At 46.9% G+C, this 17,771-nt stretch overlaps 1 protein-coding gene across 3 annotated transcripts in view; it reads left to right on the forward strand.

Moving 5' to 3' along the window:
* Positions 1-17,771, forward strand: part of SPOCK1 (SPARC (osteonectin), cwcv and kazal like domains proteoglycan 1) — a 466,817-nt gene that overhangs the window by 273,092 nt on the left and 175,954 nt on the right. Inside the window, exon 1 of one of the 3 annotated variants that reach the window (XM_072956999.1) lies at positions 13,493-13,612. The exons of 1 other annotated variant lie outside the window; for it this stretch is intronic. In XM_072956999.1, coding sequence (XP_072813100.1) covers positions 13,498-13,612 — 115 coding nt within the window. In that variant the 5' untranslated portion in view covers positions 13,493-13,497. Of the gene's footprint in view, positions 1-13,492; positions 13,613-14,458; positions 14,493-17,771 lie in introns of those variants that run through there. One more of the 3 variants, XM_072957001.1, reaches the window with a different exon arrangement.

The raw sequence follows: 17,771 nt of genomic DNA on the forward strand, positions 1-17,771 counted from the left end.
TGTACAGCAGTGAACAGACAAATGCCTGCCTTCATGAGCTTAGGTTCTGGCAAGGGAGACAGTCAAGAGTCAAGCTAAATAAGTAAAATCTATAATCTTTTAGTACAAGTACCAAGGAGGAAAAATAAGACCGGATGGAGATATAAAGTGGGGAGTTAATAACCTTACTTGTGTGTAGGGGTAGTTTGACATTTTGGAAAGTCACACTGAGAAAGTGACAAAGAGCAAAGACCAGAGGGAGTGACAAGTCGGGTGAAAGGGTTACTGGGAAGAGGGAGCAGCAATAACAAAGGCCCAAAGGAGCGAGTGAGCCTGGCTTATCAGAGGAATTGCAGGAACTTCTGAAGGAGAGGGAACAGAGAGGGGAGTGTCAGGAAATGAGAACGGAAGTGATGGGCCATGTAAGGGTAGGAAGGCTTTGACTTTACTCTGAAGGGGGTCAAAGGGCAGAAGAAGGGAGACCACTTAGGAGACTTGTTCTGGCGTAGCCTGGGATGACGGTGGCTTGGACCAGGGTGGTGCTGGTGGGGACGGTAAGAGGAATTTGAATTCTGGCAGTGTTTTGGTGGATCTGCCGATGGACTGTCATGGGGTGAGACTGTGGGAGGAGCTGGCTTGCCTCGGGAAGGTCAGGAGTTCCCTTTAGGACACATTAGAAGTTCAAATGTTGATTGTTGGAGATACTGGTCTGACTATCAGGCAGGGACCCAAGTTGGACATGTGAAGGTTTGGGGCATCATCAGCCTATCTTGGTGTTGAGAACCATGATTTTGGGTGAGATTGCCCTGGGAGTGAATGTAGGCAGAAAAGCGCAGAGGTCTGATGAATAAGACTGATGACTCAGGTCCCCAACATTCAGAAGTTAGGAACATGAGGAAGAAGCATTAGAAGAGGCTGAGAAGAAATTTCTCAAGAGTGGGGGGAAACCGGGAGAGTGTGGAGCCCTGGAAGCCAAGCAGAGAAAGTATTCAAGGGAGAGGAGATCAGCTGGGTTAAAGGTGGCTGGTGGGGCAAGTAAAATAAGGACTTAGGTCTGACAAGGTTTAAGCAGTGGCCACCGATAGCTGAGAGCCATCCTTGACATCATCAACCTTTGCTCAAGAAATTAGCTCTCTGGTTACTCAGGCAAACCAGCAGGCTCTTTCCTGACGAGCCTGGATCTTAGTAATAATATACAGAACAAAACAAACCATGGCTTGGAAGAGAATCCATGAGGTGAGGTGCTGGGGCCTGAATGGTGTTAATGAAACCAAAGACACATATCAGACTGACACACATTCTTCTGTAGCATGAGGTCTTCATACTAATGCCCAGGCTGGTTCTGTGATAGGTAACTGTCATCTGATGGAAGGCAGCAGTGACTTACGTCCTCTGGGTCATAATGTGACAGGATCCACTGACTCAGGATCTGAGGAAGATGAGTCTCCCTTCTCCCTTAAAAGTTCAGTGTGAATGATGTAAAACTCAATGGACAGAACACTGGACTAGAATTCACAAGCCAAAAATAAACCATAGTCATTGGAAGGTCTTTGGCATGTGGTTACTGCAGCAGTACAAAAAGGATGATTTTGCAGATGGTGCTGGGAGATTTTGCAAAATACTTTAAGATAGGTTGTTCTCTCACATATACCACTAAAACACATTTAGTCAGATTGTTAAATATTTATTCATAAGAGTTACGTATAAAAATTAACATATAAAAGAGGAAGTCTCGACTGAATTTGCATCTAATCTATGAACACTAGGTTTTAAAAGTAAAGCCAGAAGGTTTGAATACATTAAAATTAAAATATTATCTATGTCAAAATAAAACACAAAACAAATTAAGAAAAATATCACCACAAGTAAGTCAAAGAGATGATAGCCTTAATATACAAAAAGCACTTACATATTAATAAAAATACTAAAACTTTACAAGATGGACAAATACATGAATATGAAATTTCATGGAAGAAATATATACAAATAATTAATATGAAAAAATGCTCAACTTCATTGGCATTCAAAGAAATATAAAATAAAAAGATGTAATCTTTCTTCTGTTGTTAGCCTATATTTTTAAAAAGATAATATTTTTCTCCTCTCTCCTTTTGACAGCTCTTTATCCAGCCCTTCAATGTGTTAAGTACTGTGCTAGGCACCATATACATTCTGGAAAGCAATTCATCATACACCGAGAATTAAAAATAAATAAATAACCATTTGCTCTGTTAAACGGTAATTCATCCTTTAACAGTCTGTCCTAAAAACAAATTTGAAATGAAGACAAAGGCATATGTAGAAATGACATTTATTGCAGCATTATTTATAACACCAACATTTGGTAAAAAGTTATGATGAATTAATTCTGGTACTACCATATGATGGAGTACTATGGAACGTTTAACATCACATTCTCAATAATTAGGACCTAAGAAAAGTGAAAACATTGGCACACAGCAAGGTTTATATTGTATGACCCCAATTTTGTAAAATTTAAATATTGATGTGATTATTAGAAAAACACCAAAATGTGAAAATGCTTATTTATGATTGGTGGCATTTCCAATTATCTTACCTTCCCTTTTTATATATATATATATATATATATATGTCTTTCTGATTTAAAGTCTCAATAATAGCAGCGATGATGATGATTGAAATAATGTTTACTGAGTCTTTACAATGAGTCAGGTGCTGAATCAAGAATGTCACATAGATTATCTCATTTAATGGCTACAACTAGGCTGTAAGCTGGGACATGTTACCATCTCTGTTTTCACGGATGTGGAGACCGAACTCCGGGAAGTTAAGCAGCTTGCCCAGGGCTAAACAGCTGTTAGGAACTGGTGCTGGGCTTGCATCCACTTAGTGGGTCCTCATCTCCTACGGATTGCCTCTCAATGAAAATGCTTTACTGTGATAATCAGAAAAGAAGAGTTGTACAAATCATCTCTTAAAAGAATATAATGTGTTCCCAGATTTTATTTTTAAGCTTGTCTATTTTTGTAGGGAAGTAGTATCAGAATTTTTCTCTTATAGTGGAAACTGGAATTTGAGTATCTACTCTCTGCCCAGCATGCCACATGCATTATCTTATTTAATCCTCTGAATGTCCTTGGACGGGAGATGTTATGATACGTATCCTGACTTTATGCATGAGAAGACTGACCCGGAGAGGCACAGTGCCTTGTCCGTGATCACAAAGCTTGTGCAGAGTGGAGCTGGGACTCTGAGTAATTCTATTTCCTTTCTAAGCAGATACCCTCGTATGACACCCCCCTGGGGTAGCATGGTTTTCCTGTGGGTATTTGCTGAGCAATATCTTTTTAGTGGAGTGACATCAGCAGACATCAGCAGTTTGCTCAGGGCAAGTCTCTCATTCTGATGCCTGGTGACCCTGAAAACGCCAGCATCTACAGGGTCCAGAGTAGGTTTTGGTTGTGTTATTGGAGAGATTCATGCAGGGCTTGAGTGGGGCTTTGCAGAATCAGTGAGCTTCCCAGAGTGGTCTAAAGGGCCTGAGATCCTGACTGTGTTGTCAAGATGACGGTGATGGTCCTCTCAGGGGTATCTTGCACAAAACATTCTCTTGAGGTCCTAGAGCAACTTGAGTCATACTCCTCGCCTGGGTCCGCCAGCTTCCTGTGTTATTTTCAGCGCTGGAGGTCAGTTTTCATAAAGCTGGCTGTGGATCGTCTCATGAACTAGACCAATTTTTGCAATCTCCTGGAGGCCAAGATTCCTTAACTCAGCAGGTACACACCAAACTCATAGTGCATGTGGGACACCCTGTTGAGTTTTGGCCATGCAGTGATGACAGAAACAAGCAGGGCTCTTGCTTTCCTGGAGCTTATAGTTAAGGGAGGAGACATAGTAATCAAATGATCATGTAGGTAAATGTAGTGTTTAAACAGTGATGAGTGTCAACTATATACACAGTGCTCTGGAAGGTTATTAAAGGAAGATTTGACATATTTAGAGATGAGCCTAGGAGGGCTCCCTGTGAATGTTGCTTTGGAGCTGAAACTTGAAGGAGCTGAATCAGTAAAGCAGCAAGGAAAAGCATTGCAGCTACAAGGAATAGCATGTTGAAATGTCCTCTCATGGAAGGTAGTGGGATAAGTAAGAGGGTTTGGAAGAAGGCCAGAGTACAGAGAGCAAGGGGAAGGGGTAGGAGATGAGGAGGAGGGACTGGCTGGGGCTAGGCACACAGGGCCAGGCAGAGCATCTTAAGGAGTGTGGTCCTTATCCTAGCAGCAATGGGAGCCCACTGGAAGCTTTTCCAGTGGGTGTGGAGGGTTGGATGACATATTTACAATCTGAAAAAGCACCCACTGGCTGCCAGGTGGAAGATGCATTTGACAAGGAGGGCTGTGGTTTGGTGTCTGCCGTTGGGAGGTTGTTGTCAGAGATCAGCCTGCGGTTGGGCTGGGAGGGAGTTCCCCAGGGAGATGGACTCAGTGTAGGGGAGAGAGCAGGGGCCACTGAGGCTGTGATTGATGAGATAATGGGTAGTAAAGGAGAGCTTCTGAGGCTCCAATTTCTTGGTATCCTTTACAACTTTTGGCATTATTCTGGGCACACAGTAAGTGTTAATTCAATTGACTCAGGGACACTTGAGTGGCCTGAAAGAGTAGTTCTCTTCCTTCAGTAGCTTTTCTCACTTCCTCAGGGCAGGGCATCTTAGTTACCTTAACTCCCAACCCCTCTTCAGATGCCAATCTTAGGTCTATGTTATCACCTGGGCTTCTGATCAACCAGCTGTAGATTTGTGGTTCCTAGCACCCCCAACTTGGGTTCATTTAATTTGCTAGAGCAACTGATAAAAGTCAGAGAAACATTTTGCTTACCAGATTACCAGTTTATTATACAAGGATATAAGTCAGGAACAACCAGGTGGAAGAGAAGCATAGGACGAGGTGTGGGGCAAGTGGGAAGAATGTCCATGGTTTCTCCAAAAGCACCACCCTCCCTGCTTCTTCCTGGGTTCACCCACCTGGAAGCTCTCCAAACCACATCCTTTTGGGTTTTTAATGGAAGTTTCATTACATACTCATGATAGATTAAATCATTGACCATGGGTGATTGAACCTTGTTCCATTTTGGTAAACAAACATGTGTGTAAAATTCCTTCATCTGCATTGTTGGGAACACATAGTTTTTGTGCTTGGGAAACAAGCCTATTTTCATGTCCTGAAAGGCCTTCACTCAATATAGCCCTTAGAGTGCATAGCCCCTACCCTCTCCCCTCCGTGGAGCCACCATCCTTAGGTCTTTTCCAAAAGTCACCCCATTAATATAACAAAAGACGCCTATGTTGCTCTCATTACTTAGGAAATTCCAGTGGTTTAGGAGCTTTGTGCTAGAAATGGGGTTGAAGACCATACTTATTATAAATCACAGTATACATGGCGGTACATGTGATTCTGCAAATTCACTACCATCCACAGTGCTATCTGTGTCCCTGGCGTGGAGGAGTGTATACCAGCTGTCTCTGGAGGGATGTTACCTTGCAGCATCCAACCAACGTGTACTCAGAACTCTTTTCTTATTTCCAAGTATAGGGGGTAGTGAACCTGGCTGAGCTGAGGCACATTCCTTGGAGCGGACAGTTTGGGTGATGTCTGATGTAAAGTGCACACATCTGGAAATGTGGGCCACCCCCATGTCATACCATACCCACTAGCAGCTGTCCAGTCTGAAGGCTGACCTGCTGGAGCCTGTGGCCACATCAGGCAGCCCTCATTCCTGGCTCCCAGCCTTCATCCATTGCCCTGGTTCCCACATCTTTTTTGCCTCCTGCTTCGTGGGGATGATAGTGACGTTTGGGCTGCATCTCAGCTAATTCCACAGTCACCTGTGTGCTTTGTTAAGATACTTTTTTAAAAACTTGGTATTAGGCAAAACCAGAGCTCTGCAAAGTTACCTTTTAAAATATCTGTGAATTTCAGGTAAATTGCTAATTGCCTATATCAGGGCAGGTTGGCAGGGTGGTACCTGTAGAGAGTGCCTTCCCTGGAATCCATGCAACTATGTGGGCAGAGAATCATTACAGTCAGAAAGTTATAGTTAAACCTTAGAGCAGGGGATATCGGAGAGCTGTGCACAGGCGGTGGGTATGCTTTCAGTGAAGGGGAAGGGAAAGGAGAGGCCAGATCAGCTTACACACTTCAGTTTTTTAAGAGGGTCATTTTACATCGTTAGAGTGAGAAGAAAACAAAAGGAGTGATGGATGACGCCTCTGCTGCGTGGTGAATTTAATCACGGGCTGCTGCCAGGCTGTTCTGTCTACCTAATTCACATGTTGGACATGGGGGGAGCCTGAATCATGTTGGGGAGAGGCTGCTCTTAGAACTTTGTTTTCATTATGGTTAAACCTGTCGACCCTGACCAGGCAGGACTGGGGCCCTTATGCTACCGTACTCAGTGTTGGCATCCTTTCCAGAAGTCTCTGGCCAAAAATGGGACTGTAGCTGCTGGCCCAAAAAGTGGTGTTTATGGAGGGGTCAGAGGGAATCTTTCTGCTGAGTCCTCGTTTTCCTCTGGACCTGGATGGATAGTGATCAGAAGGGGCTCTTCAGTAGAGGGGTGAGAGCTACCTTCCTGGAGGGAAGTCAAGTGGGGCTTGATGGAGGGAACAGGCATCTGAGATAGGAGCCAGGAGGGAGCAGGGAGGAAAACTTGGCTCTGCTCTGTGAAATCCTGGAGGGCAGGGCCTTCCGGATGTCTCCCTCTGCCCAGCACAGGGCGGCCCAGGGCTGAGTCTGGGGAAAGTGAAGATTTGTTGCCCCTGTATACTGCTCCGCCCTCATCTCTGCATGGCCACCTGACCCTCTCTGTTCTGACAAGACTGAATCGCTGCAGTTCCACTGACAGGCCTGGCTCCTGGGCCATTGGACATGCTGTTCCCTCTGCCTGAAACACTCTTCCACCCCCTTGGTCTGAGTAACACTCTCTAGTCCTTCGTGTCTCAGCTTCCCTTGGGCAGCCCTCCCAGCTCCAATGTGGACTCCCCTAGACACACTGTGCCCCCCTGTGCTGTCACCCTTCTCACACAGTTCTTGGTTGCCTGCTCACTTGTCTGTCTGTCCCCTGTGCCCCTTGAGAGCTGGGCACAGTGCCAGACATAGTCAATACTTACTGCCTTATTTAACGAATGAATGACCAAGGCTCTTCAATATTGCTTCTCTCCCTTTGGTGATGAAAAAAGGTGATTGATTCTAAAGTGTGTGGGACAAGAGGTTGCTCTTGCGTCCAACTCTTTTTCCATCTATGGGTGATACTGTACAGAGTGGCTAGTCCAGGCTGTACCCCTGCTTCTATGCATACTCAGACTGAAACAGGCACATTGGTGTATTGGGTACACAAAAACCAAGACCTCAAGCAGCTTGTGAATTAAGTGAGCAATTAAATGTTTCCCCATTCAGCCTAACAGAGTGGGGTATACATTTTTTGGGAGGGGTGTGGAGGAGGAAGTTTGGCAGGGGAGCCTCAGACGTGCCCACAGGAAAGGAGAGCAGACACAGGGCCGTTTGGGGCTGAGGTAGCCTGGTAGGTTATCTACATGATCGCAATGTCATCTCTCATCCATTCTCATTTCCACACTATTAAATCTGCCTTTTCTAACGTATCCTTAAAGGGGAAATAAATTACCAGTACATATAGCCCACCATGTTATTACCGCTAATGTAACTTCTCAGGGGCAGCCAGGCGCCATTCATATTTCATAGTCCTTGGCACCCCCAAAGCTATATTGAGCTATCAAGTATTCATGGACACCATCCAGACCTCCTATTTTTCTCTGCTGGTTGTACCCAAAGGTTTGAGGGCAGAATTAAGTGCCGGCTGCTTTACTACAGGGGGCTTCAGCTCTGTTCTTCTCATCCTTTTCTTAATTGGGTTATTTCATCAAAGGCAGGCGCCAGGCACGGCTTATAAAAGAATTCTTGTGATATTCTCTGCTGACGGCCCATTATAGGTCTGTCTCATTTCATTTGCTAGAGAATGGTGCTGGGGGTGGTTGGTTCTGGGTCAGTCCCTGGGTTGACCAGATGTTTCTCCTCCAATGCTTTCTGCTTTGTCTAGTGCTTCCACTGCCCACTTTAACTGGGAAACTGGACATCTGAATATCTCCTCTCGATCCATCAACCTCTACCTAGCCAAAGCATCCCATCAATACCCAAAGCCTATTTATTGGGTCACCTCCAGGATGTACGCTGAGTCTGTCCACGTTACATCATCTCTACTGCCTCCGCTCTCCCCCACCATCTCTTGTCTGGACTATTGTGGTAACCTCCTGGTTGGCCCATCTGCTTCTTGTCTTGCTCTGTCCAGTCCATTTGCCCCAGAACCATCCCAGTGACACCGTCTTTTTTCTTATAACTAGTATATTTTAAAATGTACATCTCTCCCTGTCAACCAGCCTTAACATAGCTGTGTCAGTTTCATATCATTTACTTAAAGAAAAAGATCATAGATTTGTTAGTGAAGACCCCAGGAGGATCTTCCCAGATACCATTTCCTTCTTTCCTCCTGAGAGGTAACGACAATCCTCAATTTCTCATTGTATGCTTTCTGTTGTGTGTGTATATTTTTTTTACTATGGATGTATCCGTAAGTGGACATATATACTATCATTTTGTATGTTCTAAACTTCACATTATGGTATCATACTGTGCTTTTTCACCTCAACATTTTCTGAGGTTTATCCGTGTTGATTCATGTAGTTCTAACTCATTCACTTTAGCTGCTGGGTGGTAGCCTGTTGTGTACACACTTTATTTGCCCATCCTTCTGTTGATGGTTATTGAGTCATCTTTCTAAAGTATACATCAGGTTGTATTTCTTCCTTGCTGAAACACTTCGGTCCCTGAGAGGCGGCTGTCCCAGGTCATGTGGCCTCGGTTGTGCCCAGGCTAGTGACTGCACAGCCCAACACAAGCAGACACCAAGAGGGGAGGCAGGCTTGGGAGTGGGGGAAATCCTCTAATTTAGGCTAACTCTAGACTTCTCTTTATTCTCGCCTGGCAGTGGCTGCTCTTGGTGGGTAAATAACAGATCACATTGGACTAGGGTGCCCTGGACTTGAGGTCTAGGGAGCTCTGTTTGTATTCTTCTGATGGGCTTTCACACACGCCAGGCTCTCCTGCAAGAGAGTAGGAGAGTCCCTCCACGCAGGATGCAGCCCTGGGAAGGAGGTACTCCGAGCTTGTTTTGTATTCTCTACTCTCTTTTTGATCCCCCCTTTCCTATATCTCTTTCATGGGGACTAGTGATGAGTTTGTTGCATACAGATATGGGGAATTTTCTGGAGCCAAGCATCTCAGCTTTAATTAAGACTTATGGACTTTAGGGACTGCTCCCCTCAAAATACTCTGCTCCCTACTGTCTACAGTGACTTTGTCTGAAGGCAGTAAGGCCCAGTCAGTGGTGTGAGTGAGCCCATTTTCCATAATGAAAAGGCAGCTCCAAGCCCATTCCACCTTGGGGGCCATTGATACTGTGTGGAGACTGGAGGGTTATGGTTGACCTACTGATACTGAAAGTCAGGTTCTACAGTCCTTGAAAAGGAGATTTGTGATTCATGCAAGGGTTCTGAACCACCAAATGAAACCTAGCTAATTTTAAACCAAGGCTTATATGTCCAAAATATAAGTAGCTCAAACTTCTCAGCCTAGGCCCCCAGTAGGTGCGATGTCGTGGAGTTCACGGTCAGAGTTCCCATCATATAGTGGACCTTATTTGGACACAAGTGGATACGAGATTCTGTAGTTTGCTTAGTGAGGATTATAGAAAAAAAGGACAGAGGAAAAGGAATGTCACAGGAACTAAGGGCTTACTATATGCTTAACAAGACACGTGGTAACTTATTTCTTCTTACAACCCACTTGTGGGATGGTTAATGTTTTTCATTTACGGAAATGGAAGCACTCGAAGAGGTTAAATAACTTGCTCAAGGTCACGTAGCCAGGAAGAGTTGGAGTCTTGCTTCTGTGTCTGCCAGGTCCTGGCCCTCTGCAACTTCTAAGGGGGAAGATAAAACAGAAGAACTCAGAGAGACAAGTGTTAAAAAACACCGTGGAACATTCTATCCTTAGGTGCAAAGAGAGGACACAGACAGAAAGTCCTTTCAAAGCTCCCTTCTTGTCCTAGGCAGGCGTGCTTCTTCTGGCTCTGCATCAGGTGAACCCTACAATGAGTTCTTGGTTTGCTCAGAAAATATGCCTGAGGCTGTGTCCATTGCCAGAGACTGGACCAAGAGCTGATTAGACAGGGCAGGACCAGACACCAGCCTCTCCCGGCTGTGCCCTAGATACCATGGAGGATGGGGGAGGAAGACCACAGACTCTTCCTCTGGAGTCCCCAAGGAGGGGAACAGTTGGTCATTCTTTCCTGGGCTGTAACATGTGACCTGAAGAATGGTAGACAGTGGAAAAAGCATTTCAGGCATGGGATAACCATATAAGAAAGGTCTCCAAGTCTTGGAAGCAGAGTATGGTCAGAAAAATGGTGCTCAAGTGTGGCTAGAGCAAGGAGCAAGTTGGGGACAGATGTGAGATGGGATAGATGGGGCCGTGTTATGTGGATGCTAGACACCATAATGAGAATATCTAAAAGACCAGTAGCTCCCATCCTTTCTTCTACGGTGACTGCCTGACCTAGGTTGTCCTGTGGACTTGCCTGGGGTGATGCTCACCTTATGGGACTGTATTTCTTCCCCTTAAGATTGCAACTAAGTGAGAGTGCTGTCCTTACTAGACAGCATTGCATCTGTTTTACTGTACAGGAAGATAATGGTCCCTCAAAACTCCTGCTCTTGGGCCGTAATTGTTTTCCCTAATACAGGCTCACTAATTACTTGGGATACCTCATAATGGGCCAACCTCTCCTACCAGCACTGGTAGCTCTGTTGAGGGCATCTGGAAGGGGAGTCCCTGAAGATTGTTAATATGAAGATATGTGAATGTCTTTTTCAGTCTCCTTTCCAGACCCCTGCAGAGCTCCATATAGATTCCTGTTTTTAATATATTGAATTTTAACGATTCACCTAGAATCCACTGCCACCATGAAGATATCCATAGTGAGAGTGTTTTTTGGTTCAGAGTACCCAGTACACACTAGGCGCTCAATGAGTGTGTGAATTATAGATATATAATCATGGCACTTCGGAAGGTGGGTCCAAGGGAGATTGAGCTTGAACCCAGCAAGATCTCAATAAGGAGGTAGTTGCTGTAGATCAGATGAGAAACTATGATGGGTTGGTGAGGAAGGGGAGAGATAACTCTGGGGGTCCCGGAGGGTAGAGAGAAGGGTGAGTTTGGATGTGGGGAGTAGAGAAAGGAAGGAGTTGGAGATGATGAAGTCTCTGTAGTTACAGGGTGACTAGAAAGGAACACAGAAAGAAGAGATGGTTTGGGAAGAAAAGGGGTGAGCTAAGTGTAGGGCCTGGGTCACTCTCATAATGCCTGTGGATCATCCTTGGGACAAGGACTGGCAGGCCACTGGATAAAAAGCAGGAGGCGTGCTTACAGGGGTCCAAGGAGGTACCAGAAAGGCAGGAAGTTGACTGGGATGGGCAGAGCCAGAATGCCATGGAAACCATAGGGAGAGATGCATTCAGGAAGGAAAATGTGGACAGGGGACCAGAGGGAGCTGTGAGCCAAGCCAGCTAAGGATGCAGATGTGGCCTTTGGAGTTAGGGGCCTGGAGGTCGTTGGTCCCCTGGTAAGAGCCGTGTTTGTGGAGTGAAATGATAGAGAAGGACAGCTGGGTGGGATCTCAGGCATCCACACCAATGGGATGAGATCAGATGCAGAAGAGAACATGTCCACTGCCTCATCTGTCCCCATGCTGGACACCTGAGGATTCTGGGATGATGCAGGGAACATGGGGAACACTTACTCACAGGCTGGGGCTCTGGCCGGCCCCGTGTGTGTTTTGCTGTTGTTTAAGCTGGACCCTGTGATGAGCCTTGATGAAGTTTATAGCAGTAATTACCCCCTTCTAACCCCCAAGCCTCTGTCCCTTCCCTGTTGTCTTGTGGGACTAGAGGAAAGTTACCAATGTTAGCTTATCCAGTTTGGTCCAGGGTTTTGAAGGCATCTTCCTGGAGTGAAATTGAGTCCTTCAGGACAGTGTTGGTGACAACAGGTGCCATCCAAACAGCTGTAACTCTAGTATGTAGCTGTTCCCCCCAGGGGAGCTTCTGCCTGAATGGAAGGTTCTGCCTTGGTTACCAGTCTGTATGGTCATCAGTGTTAACTGCTTCAGACTCTTGTCTAGAAGGTCGGTTGTGAAAGGTACGCGAGAGGGAAGCAGCTGAACACGGATGTGGGGCCAGTGTTGTTTTGTGAAGATGGGGGCGACTCGGCCTGTTCAGCTGTCCCACACGCACATCCTGACTTGGGGAGGCTCTGTGCCTGTGGGGACAGAGACTCGTTGGATCCCCAGTAATCACCTTTGTCCTGCGGTGCAGATAAATTTGGTCTCAAAGGGAATTGGCTTCCACATGCTGCCATCCCCACTTCTGCCCCTTAAGAAGACTTCATTTCTCATCACTTATCGGGCTGGAGCACTGTATTTTGTTACTGCCTGTCTTGTAGCAATACCACATTCATTTTGTTTTCAATTACTGGGCTGTACCTTGAAAGGCCTTATCTGGCGGAGACACAGCTTGCATCTTCCCTGAGCAGCGTCGCTCTGTGGTCCTGCAGGAGCCTCCTTAGGTGCCGGGCTGGCTCACATCTATTTTCTGCCCCCCTTAGTGAGTTGGCCTCCTCTGGGCACCCTGGCACTGCTGTACTCCATCACCTAATCACACAGAAAGCCCCCCTGCATTCACCTCATTCCTCTCTGAATGACTTTATTTATTTCTTTATTTTATTAAGACATAAGGAGCCTCAGAGGGCGCTGGGTTGAAAAGGCGATTGCTGCGAAACTGTCAGGTATTGAAGTCATACAAGTGTAGCTAATTTGTCTGCTTCTATTTCCTGAATTAAAAAGAGAAACTCAACAAATTAAAATAATTGCTAGGACTCTTTCAGTGCTAGAGCCGGCGCCATCTGCTTGATAGATTTCTGGGTCCTGCTGCGGCTCAGGGCCCACAGGTTTCTTCCCAGGGGCAGCTGTGCGGTGGAGGGGGCAGCCAGTGGCTGTCGCCAGGTGGTAGGGGCTTCAGAAAAGGTGGCCTTAGCGCTGGAGCAAGTCAGTTTGAAATGTAGTGGAATCTTTGTAGTGCCTCCAAAGCAAAAAACCAGACGTGAAAATACCCCTGGCTACCCAGGGCCCAGGGAAGGCACTGTCTCTTCTGTTTCAGTCGATGTTTCTTCTCTTCCCTCCCTCTCCTGACTGAGGCTTTCCATTTCCTCCTTGTCCTGCCTTGATGTCGCCCCACCCCCTCCCTTGGTGGGTCTTTTCCTTCATCCTGTCTATGCCATCTGCTCTGCTGGTTGCCGGGGATACAACAGTCCATAAGACAAACACAAAACAGAATAATCACAAGCAGGGTGAGGGACCATGCCGGTTACGGTGAGAGAGAAGGACAGGGACAGGGACAGTGACGTGGTGGTCCAGGGTGGCCTCTCTGAGACGGAGCTGTTGAAGATGAGGCCTAGGGGATGCGAGGGCACAGGTGCGAGACTGTCCTGAGGGAAGGGCTCTCAGAGGGAGCAGCACTCCCAAGGCCTCCAAGCAGGGCAGACCTTGGATGCTTCTCAGAACTGAAGAGGGGCACTGAGGTTGAGACAGACAGGGGATAGGGAGGGAGGGGTGCTGGAGGAGAGGTTGGAGGGATGCTGGCGCCCACGTGCCTACTTCTTGGTTCTCAGGGAGAAGTTCATTGTCCTGGTGGTGTTGGTCTTCCGTGCTCATGCCCCGGAGCTGGGCGCCGGGTTTTGAGTGGCTGTCCTAATGTTCTTTGCCCTGGGCTGTGAAGGGCAAGAGAGGTCTTGTTTGATTTCATGTATGGACATGGTGTTGATTTTATTTGAAAGGCTACACAGCTGCAGCCTGGGGAGGCCTTCACCTTCTCCCAAAATGACATGAGTGTGAGCCATGGTGGGTGGCAGGTGTCAGGAGATGATGGGACATCCTGGGCAAGGAAGGGGACAGATGTCTGGTCAGGAGTAACTCATGTGGGGCCAAGAAAGAGAAGGGCTTTGTGTAGCTGTGTGCTGGGGTCAATTTAGGGGAGCGGCTTGACCGCTCCTGGACCAGCCTGGTGCTGGCCTCAGCAGCTTCCTTCGGCTCTGGATATCTGAGTCACATCTACCCAGGAGCTTATTTTACTAGCCTCTTAAACACAGCTGTGTACCCTCAGGAGAAAGCTCAACCCCAAATGCTCCTTGGAGAATGCCTACTTTGCATAGTAATTAAGGAAGGCAAAGCCATGTTTTAAAACTTGGATAAAGTTTGTTCCAGTCCTGGGGAACCCTCCTTCTGTTGACAGTCACGGGGCTAAATCCTAAGGCTACACCACTATCCCACAGTGAGGATGACGGTCGTGATGGCAGGTAAGCTTTTGGTAAGTGCCCGGTGTCAGCCACTGTGTGAAGTGCGTTATGTGGATTTTCTTCTCTATAATTTTCATAGCTCGATATTATAAGAATAGCTCTAGCACAGAGAGGGCAAGTGTGACCTGCTCAGAGTCACCTACTGGGGCAATAGCGGAGCTGGGAATTCCATCCAGGCAGTGGGACTTCCGGCCTGCCTGTGAGGACTGGGGTTCTGATTTGCTGAGTTGCTTGTCCTTGGCCACACAGCCAGTGAGAGCTGGAGGCTGAATGTAAACACGTCTTTTCACTTGGGGTCCAAGCCCCTTCCAGCCTTGCCCAGACTACCTGCAGTCCCCTCAGGTTCTTGGGGTCTCTGTGTCCCAGAGTCTCATCCGTAGACCAGCGCCATACAGGCTGCCGAAGAGTTGCCTGGAGACTTGCCACCCATGTTCTGGTTTCAGGAGGTGAGATCTAGGAATCCATAGTTGGTCATGCAGTTGGGTTTAGAGTGCTGACGCAGATACTTACACAGAGTAATGGTTTGCAGGCCAGGATGTCTTCCTTCTCCCTTTTACTGACTGTATCGCAGGATTGGCCAGTCCACCATTTGCATCCCCAGGCAGGTCACTGCCTCACCAGGTGTCTTATTTATTTTTTTTATCCATAGTCTCTGTACATATTGAGAACTCTGTAGAATATTTGTGGGAATAAGGGATGTGTGAAAGGGATACGTTTATATAATGAAATGTCAGGTATTTACACAGAGAGTTACCTGTTATTTCCTGGTTGAGACTCTGGGGTTCTCATGCCCTTCATACTGAGAACAAGTGCTGGTACTTTGTACCTAAAAAATACACTAGGGATTCGTTCTGAAATTGTGGGAGTGGCTCTCCACTAAGTGTTCATACTTCTTCACCTGGTCTCCCTGGAAGGTGTTGAAGTGGGACTAGAAGGTGTTTGGCTGGGACATGTGGGTCTAGGGAAAAGGCGTCCAGAGCTGAGGAACTTTGCCTCATGGTCTTTTTGGACCATGAGCTCTGGGATTCTTGACAGAGCCCCTGCAACAGTCCAGTATCCCTGCACTGGCTAGAGGGATGGTTTGTGCCATCTCTGCTCTCAAAGACTTGACCATCTGGTAGGAAAGACAAAGAAAGAGAAATGTTGGTGCAGAGGTTAAGTTGAACAGGGAGATCATTTAGACAAGGGCTCCAAAATCCAGACTGGAGTGTGGGGTGAAGGCAGGTTATGTCTCTGCAACTTCAGCAAATTAACCTCTCTGGTCTCCCTCATGGTGAAGTAGGGAGTACATACAGTGTACATACAGTGGACACTGACAAGTATTTGCTGAAAACCGTGCAGGAAACTTCCCAGAGAAGGAGATGTGTGAGTTGCATTTGGAAAAACAAATAAAATTTAGCCAGGAGAAGAGGAGCCCTACAGGAGGGAACTATAAGAGCCAAAGCATGGAGAGGGTTGTGTGTGTTACAGGAAGGAAGCTGCAAGCGGTTCATTATTAGGGGCATTGAGTTTTAGGTGGCAAGGAGCCACGGGTGGCAAGGGCTAGAGAGGTGTGCCCTACAGAGCATTTTAAACTTTGTTTCAGAATTGATGGTATCTTCTGAAAGATGATAAGTAAAGAAGGGGCACAACTGAGCTTTACATATGGTCTGTAAACAGAGGGGGACTCTGAACTCTAACTGTGCACTGATCAAACTGTGGATTTCTTCCTAAGAACCTGCTGCTGCAGAATTACTTGCAGATTACTGTCCTTGTGTCCCTTTTAGCCAACAGTGAAGGTCTGGCGGATGAGTGCCTGGGGGACTGGAGCACGGGTGCTGCCGGAGAACAAGTTCGTGCCTCGCTCAGGAAAGAATTCAAGAGCAAGGCATAGTAAAGTGAAACCAAGTTTATTTCGAGAGATACTCCATAGACAGAGTGCAGTCCGTCTCGCTTAGAAGGGAGAGAGGCTGAGGAGATACACACTCCACAGGCAGAAGCAGGGTGTTTAAATTAAAAGTAGATACACACTCCATAGACAGAGTGTAGGCTATCTCAGAAGGCAAGAGAGAGCGACCATAAGGTTTGGAGTTGTTAGTTTTTGTGGGCTCGGTAATTTCATATGCTAACAAGTAGAAGGATTATTCCCACTGTTTGGGTGGGGAGGGGGTGAGGATTTCCAGAGATTAGGCCCTGCCATTTTTGGACCTTTTATGGTCAACCTCGGAACTGTCATGGTGCCTGTGGGCGTGCTATGAGGCTCATGGTCTACTGGAAGTCAAATCTTCCGCCATCTTGGTTATAACCAGTTTATCCTGTCCTCAATTACTATGTCATTCCTTCAATGGCTGTGCTCTGCCCTCTTCCCTCCTGTCTCACTGGGGACATGTCAACTTCGTGACCAGGTCTTGTCTGTCATGTCCTGTGATGTCCTGGAGGATGGAAGAGAAACATCAAGCAAATCCTAATCAAATTTCCCAGGCAGGCATCTGCCAGGCCAGATTTAGATTATCATACATTATCCTCAGCTCAGAGAACTTGTGATGATGGCAAGATTAGCTCATGCTTTGCATTTGCCCTGGGAGTTTGCACAGCAGCAAGCCTGTTTGTCAGCTAATGCTCCTAAGTTTCCAGCCTGCATGGGGACCACACTTCTGGCTCTGTTGAATGCTCTATTCAAATGCAGCAAAAGAAAGATACAAAGCTGATGGCAAGTTGGAAGCTTCAAGAGTTGGGAAACTAGCCCTGGGGCCCCTCTCAGTCTTGCCCTGTGACTGTTTTTGTCATTCCCTCCATCCAGCTGAGATGTTTCATTTCTAAGGCTGGGATCTGAGAGACCCCTGAGGCAGAACCACAGCCTCCATGGTCCCCTGTCGACTGGCCCTTTCAGTTCACCCCAACCCCCATGGTCGATGGGGTGAAGAACCCTCAAGCAGATCCCTTGCGTCATCCTCCTCCCCAGAAACTGCCAGTGGGGCTTGCACTGATGATGAAGTAAAGACCAGACGTACTAGTGCAGTGCTTACCATGCTTCTGTTGTAGTTCCGGACTGGACCACCCTGATACATACCCAGAATAGAACATTTTGCTCCACATCTTCAAGTTCCTCTCTTCCCACGTTTACTCAGGCTGCTGCTTCTACCCAGAAGGCCTCTTTCCCACCTGCTGGAAATTGCATTTGCTTCCCAGTGCCCCACATAGCACTGTTTCCTCCCCTGAGCCTTTCTTTTCCCCTGGGGACATTCATGGTGCTTCCAGCCCCTTGTTAGAGTTGTTTGTGAGGGATGGAAGATCCTTGAG

Source organism: Vicugna pacos, chromosome 3 (genome assembly GCF_048564905.1).
Source record: "Vicugna pacos chromosome 3, VicPac4, whole genome shotgun sequence".
Taxonomy (NCBI): domain Eukaryota; kingdom Metazoa; phylum Chordata; class Mammalia; order Artiodactyla; family Camelidae; genus Vicugna; species Vicugna pacos.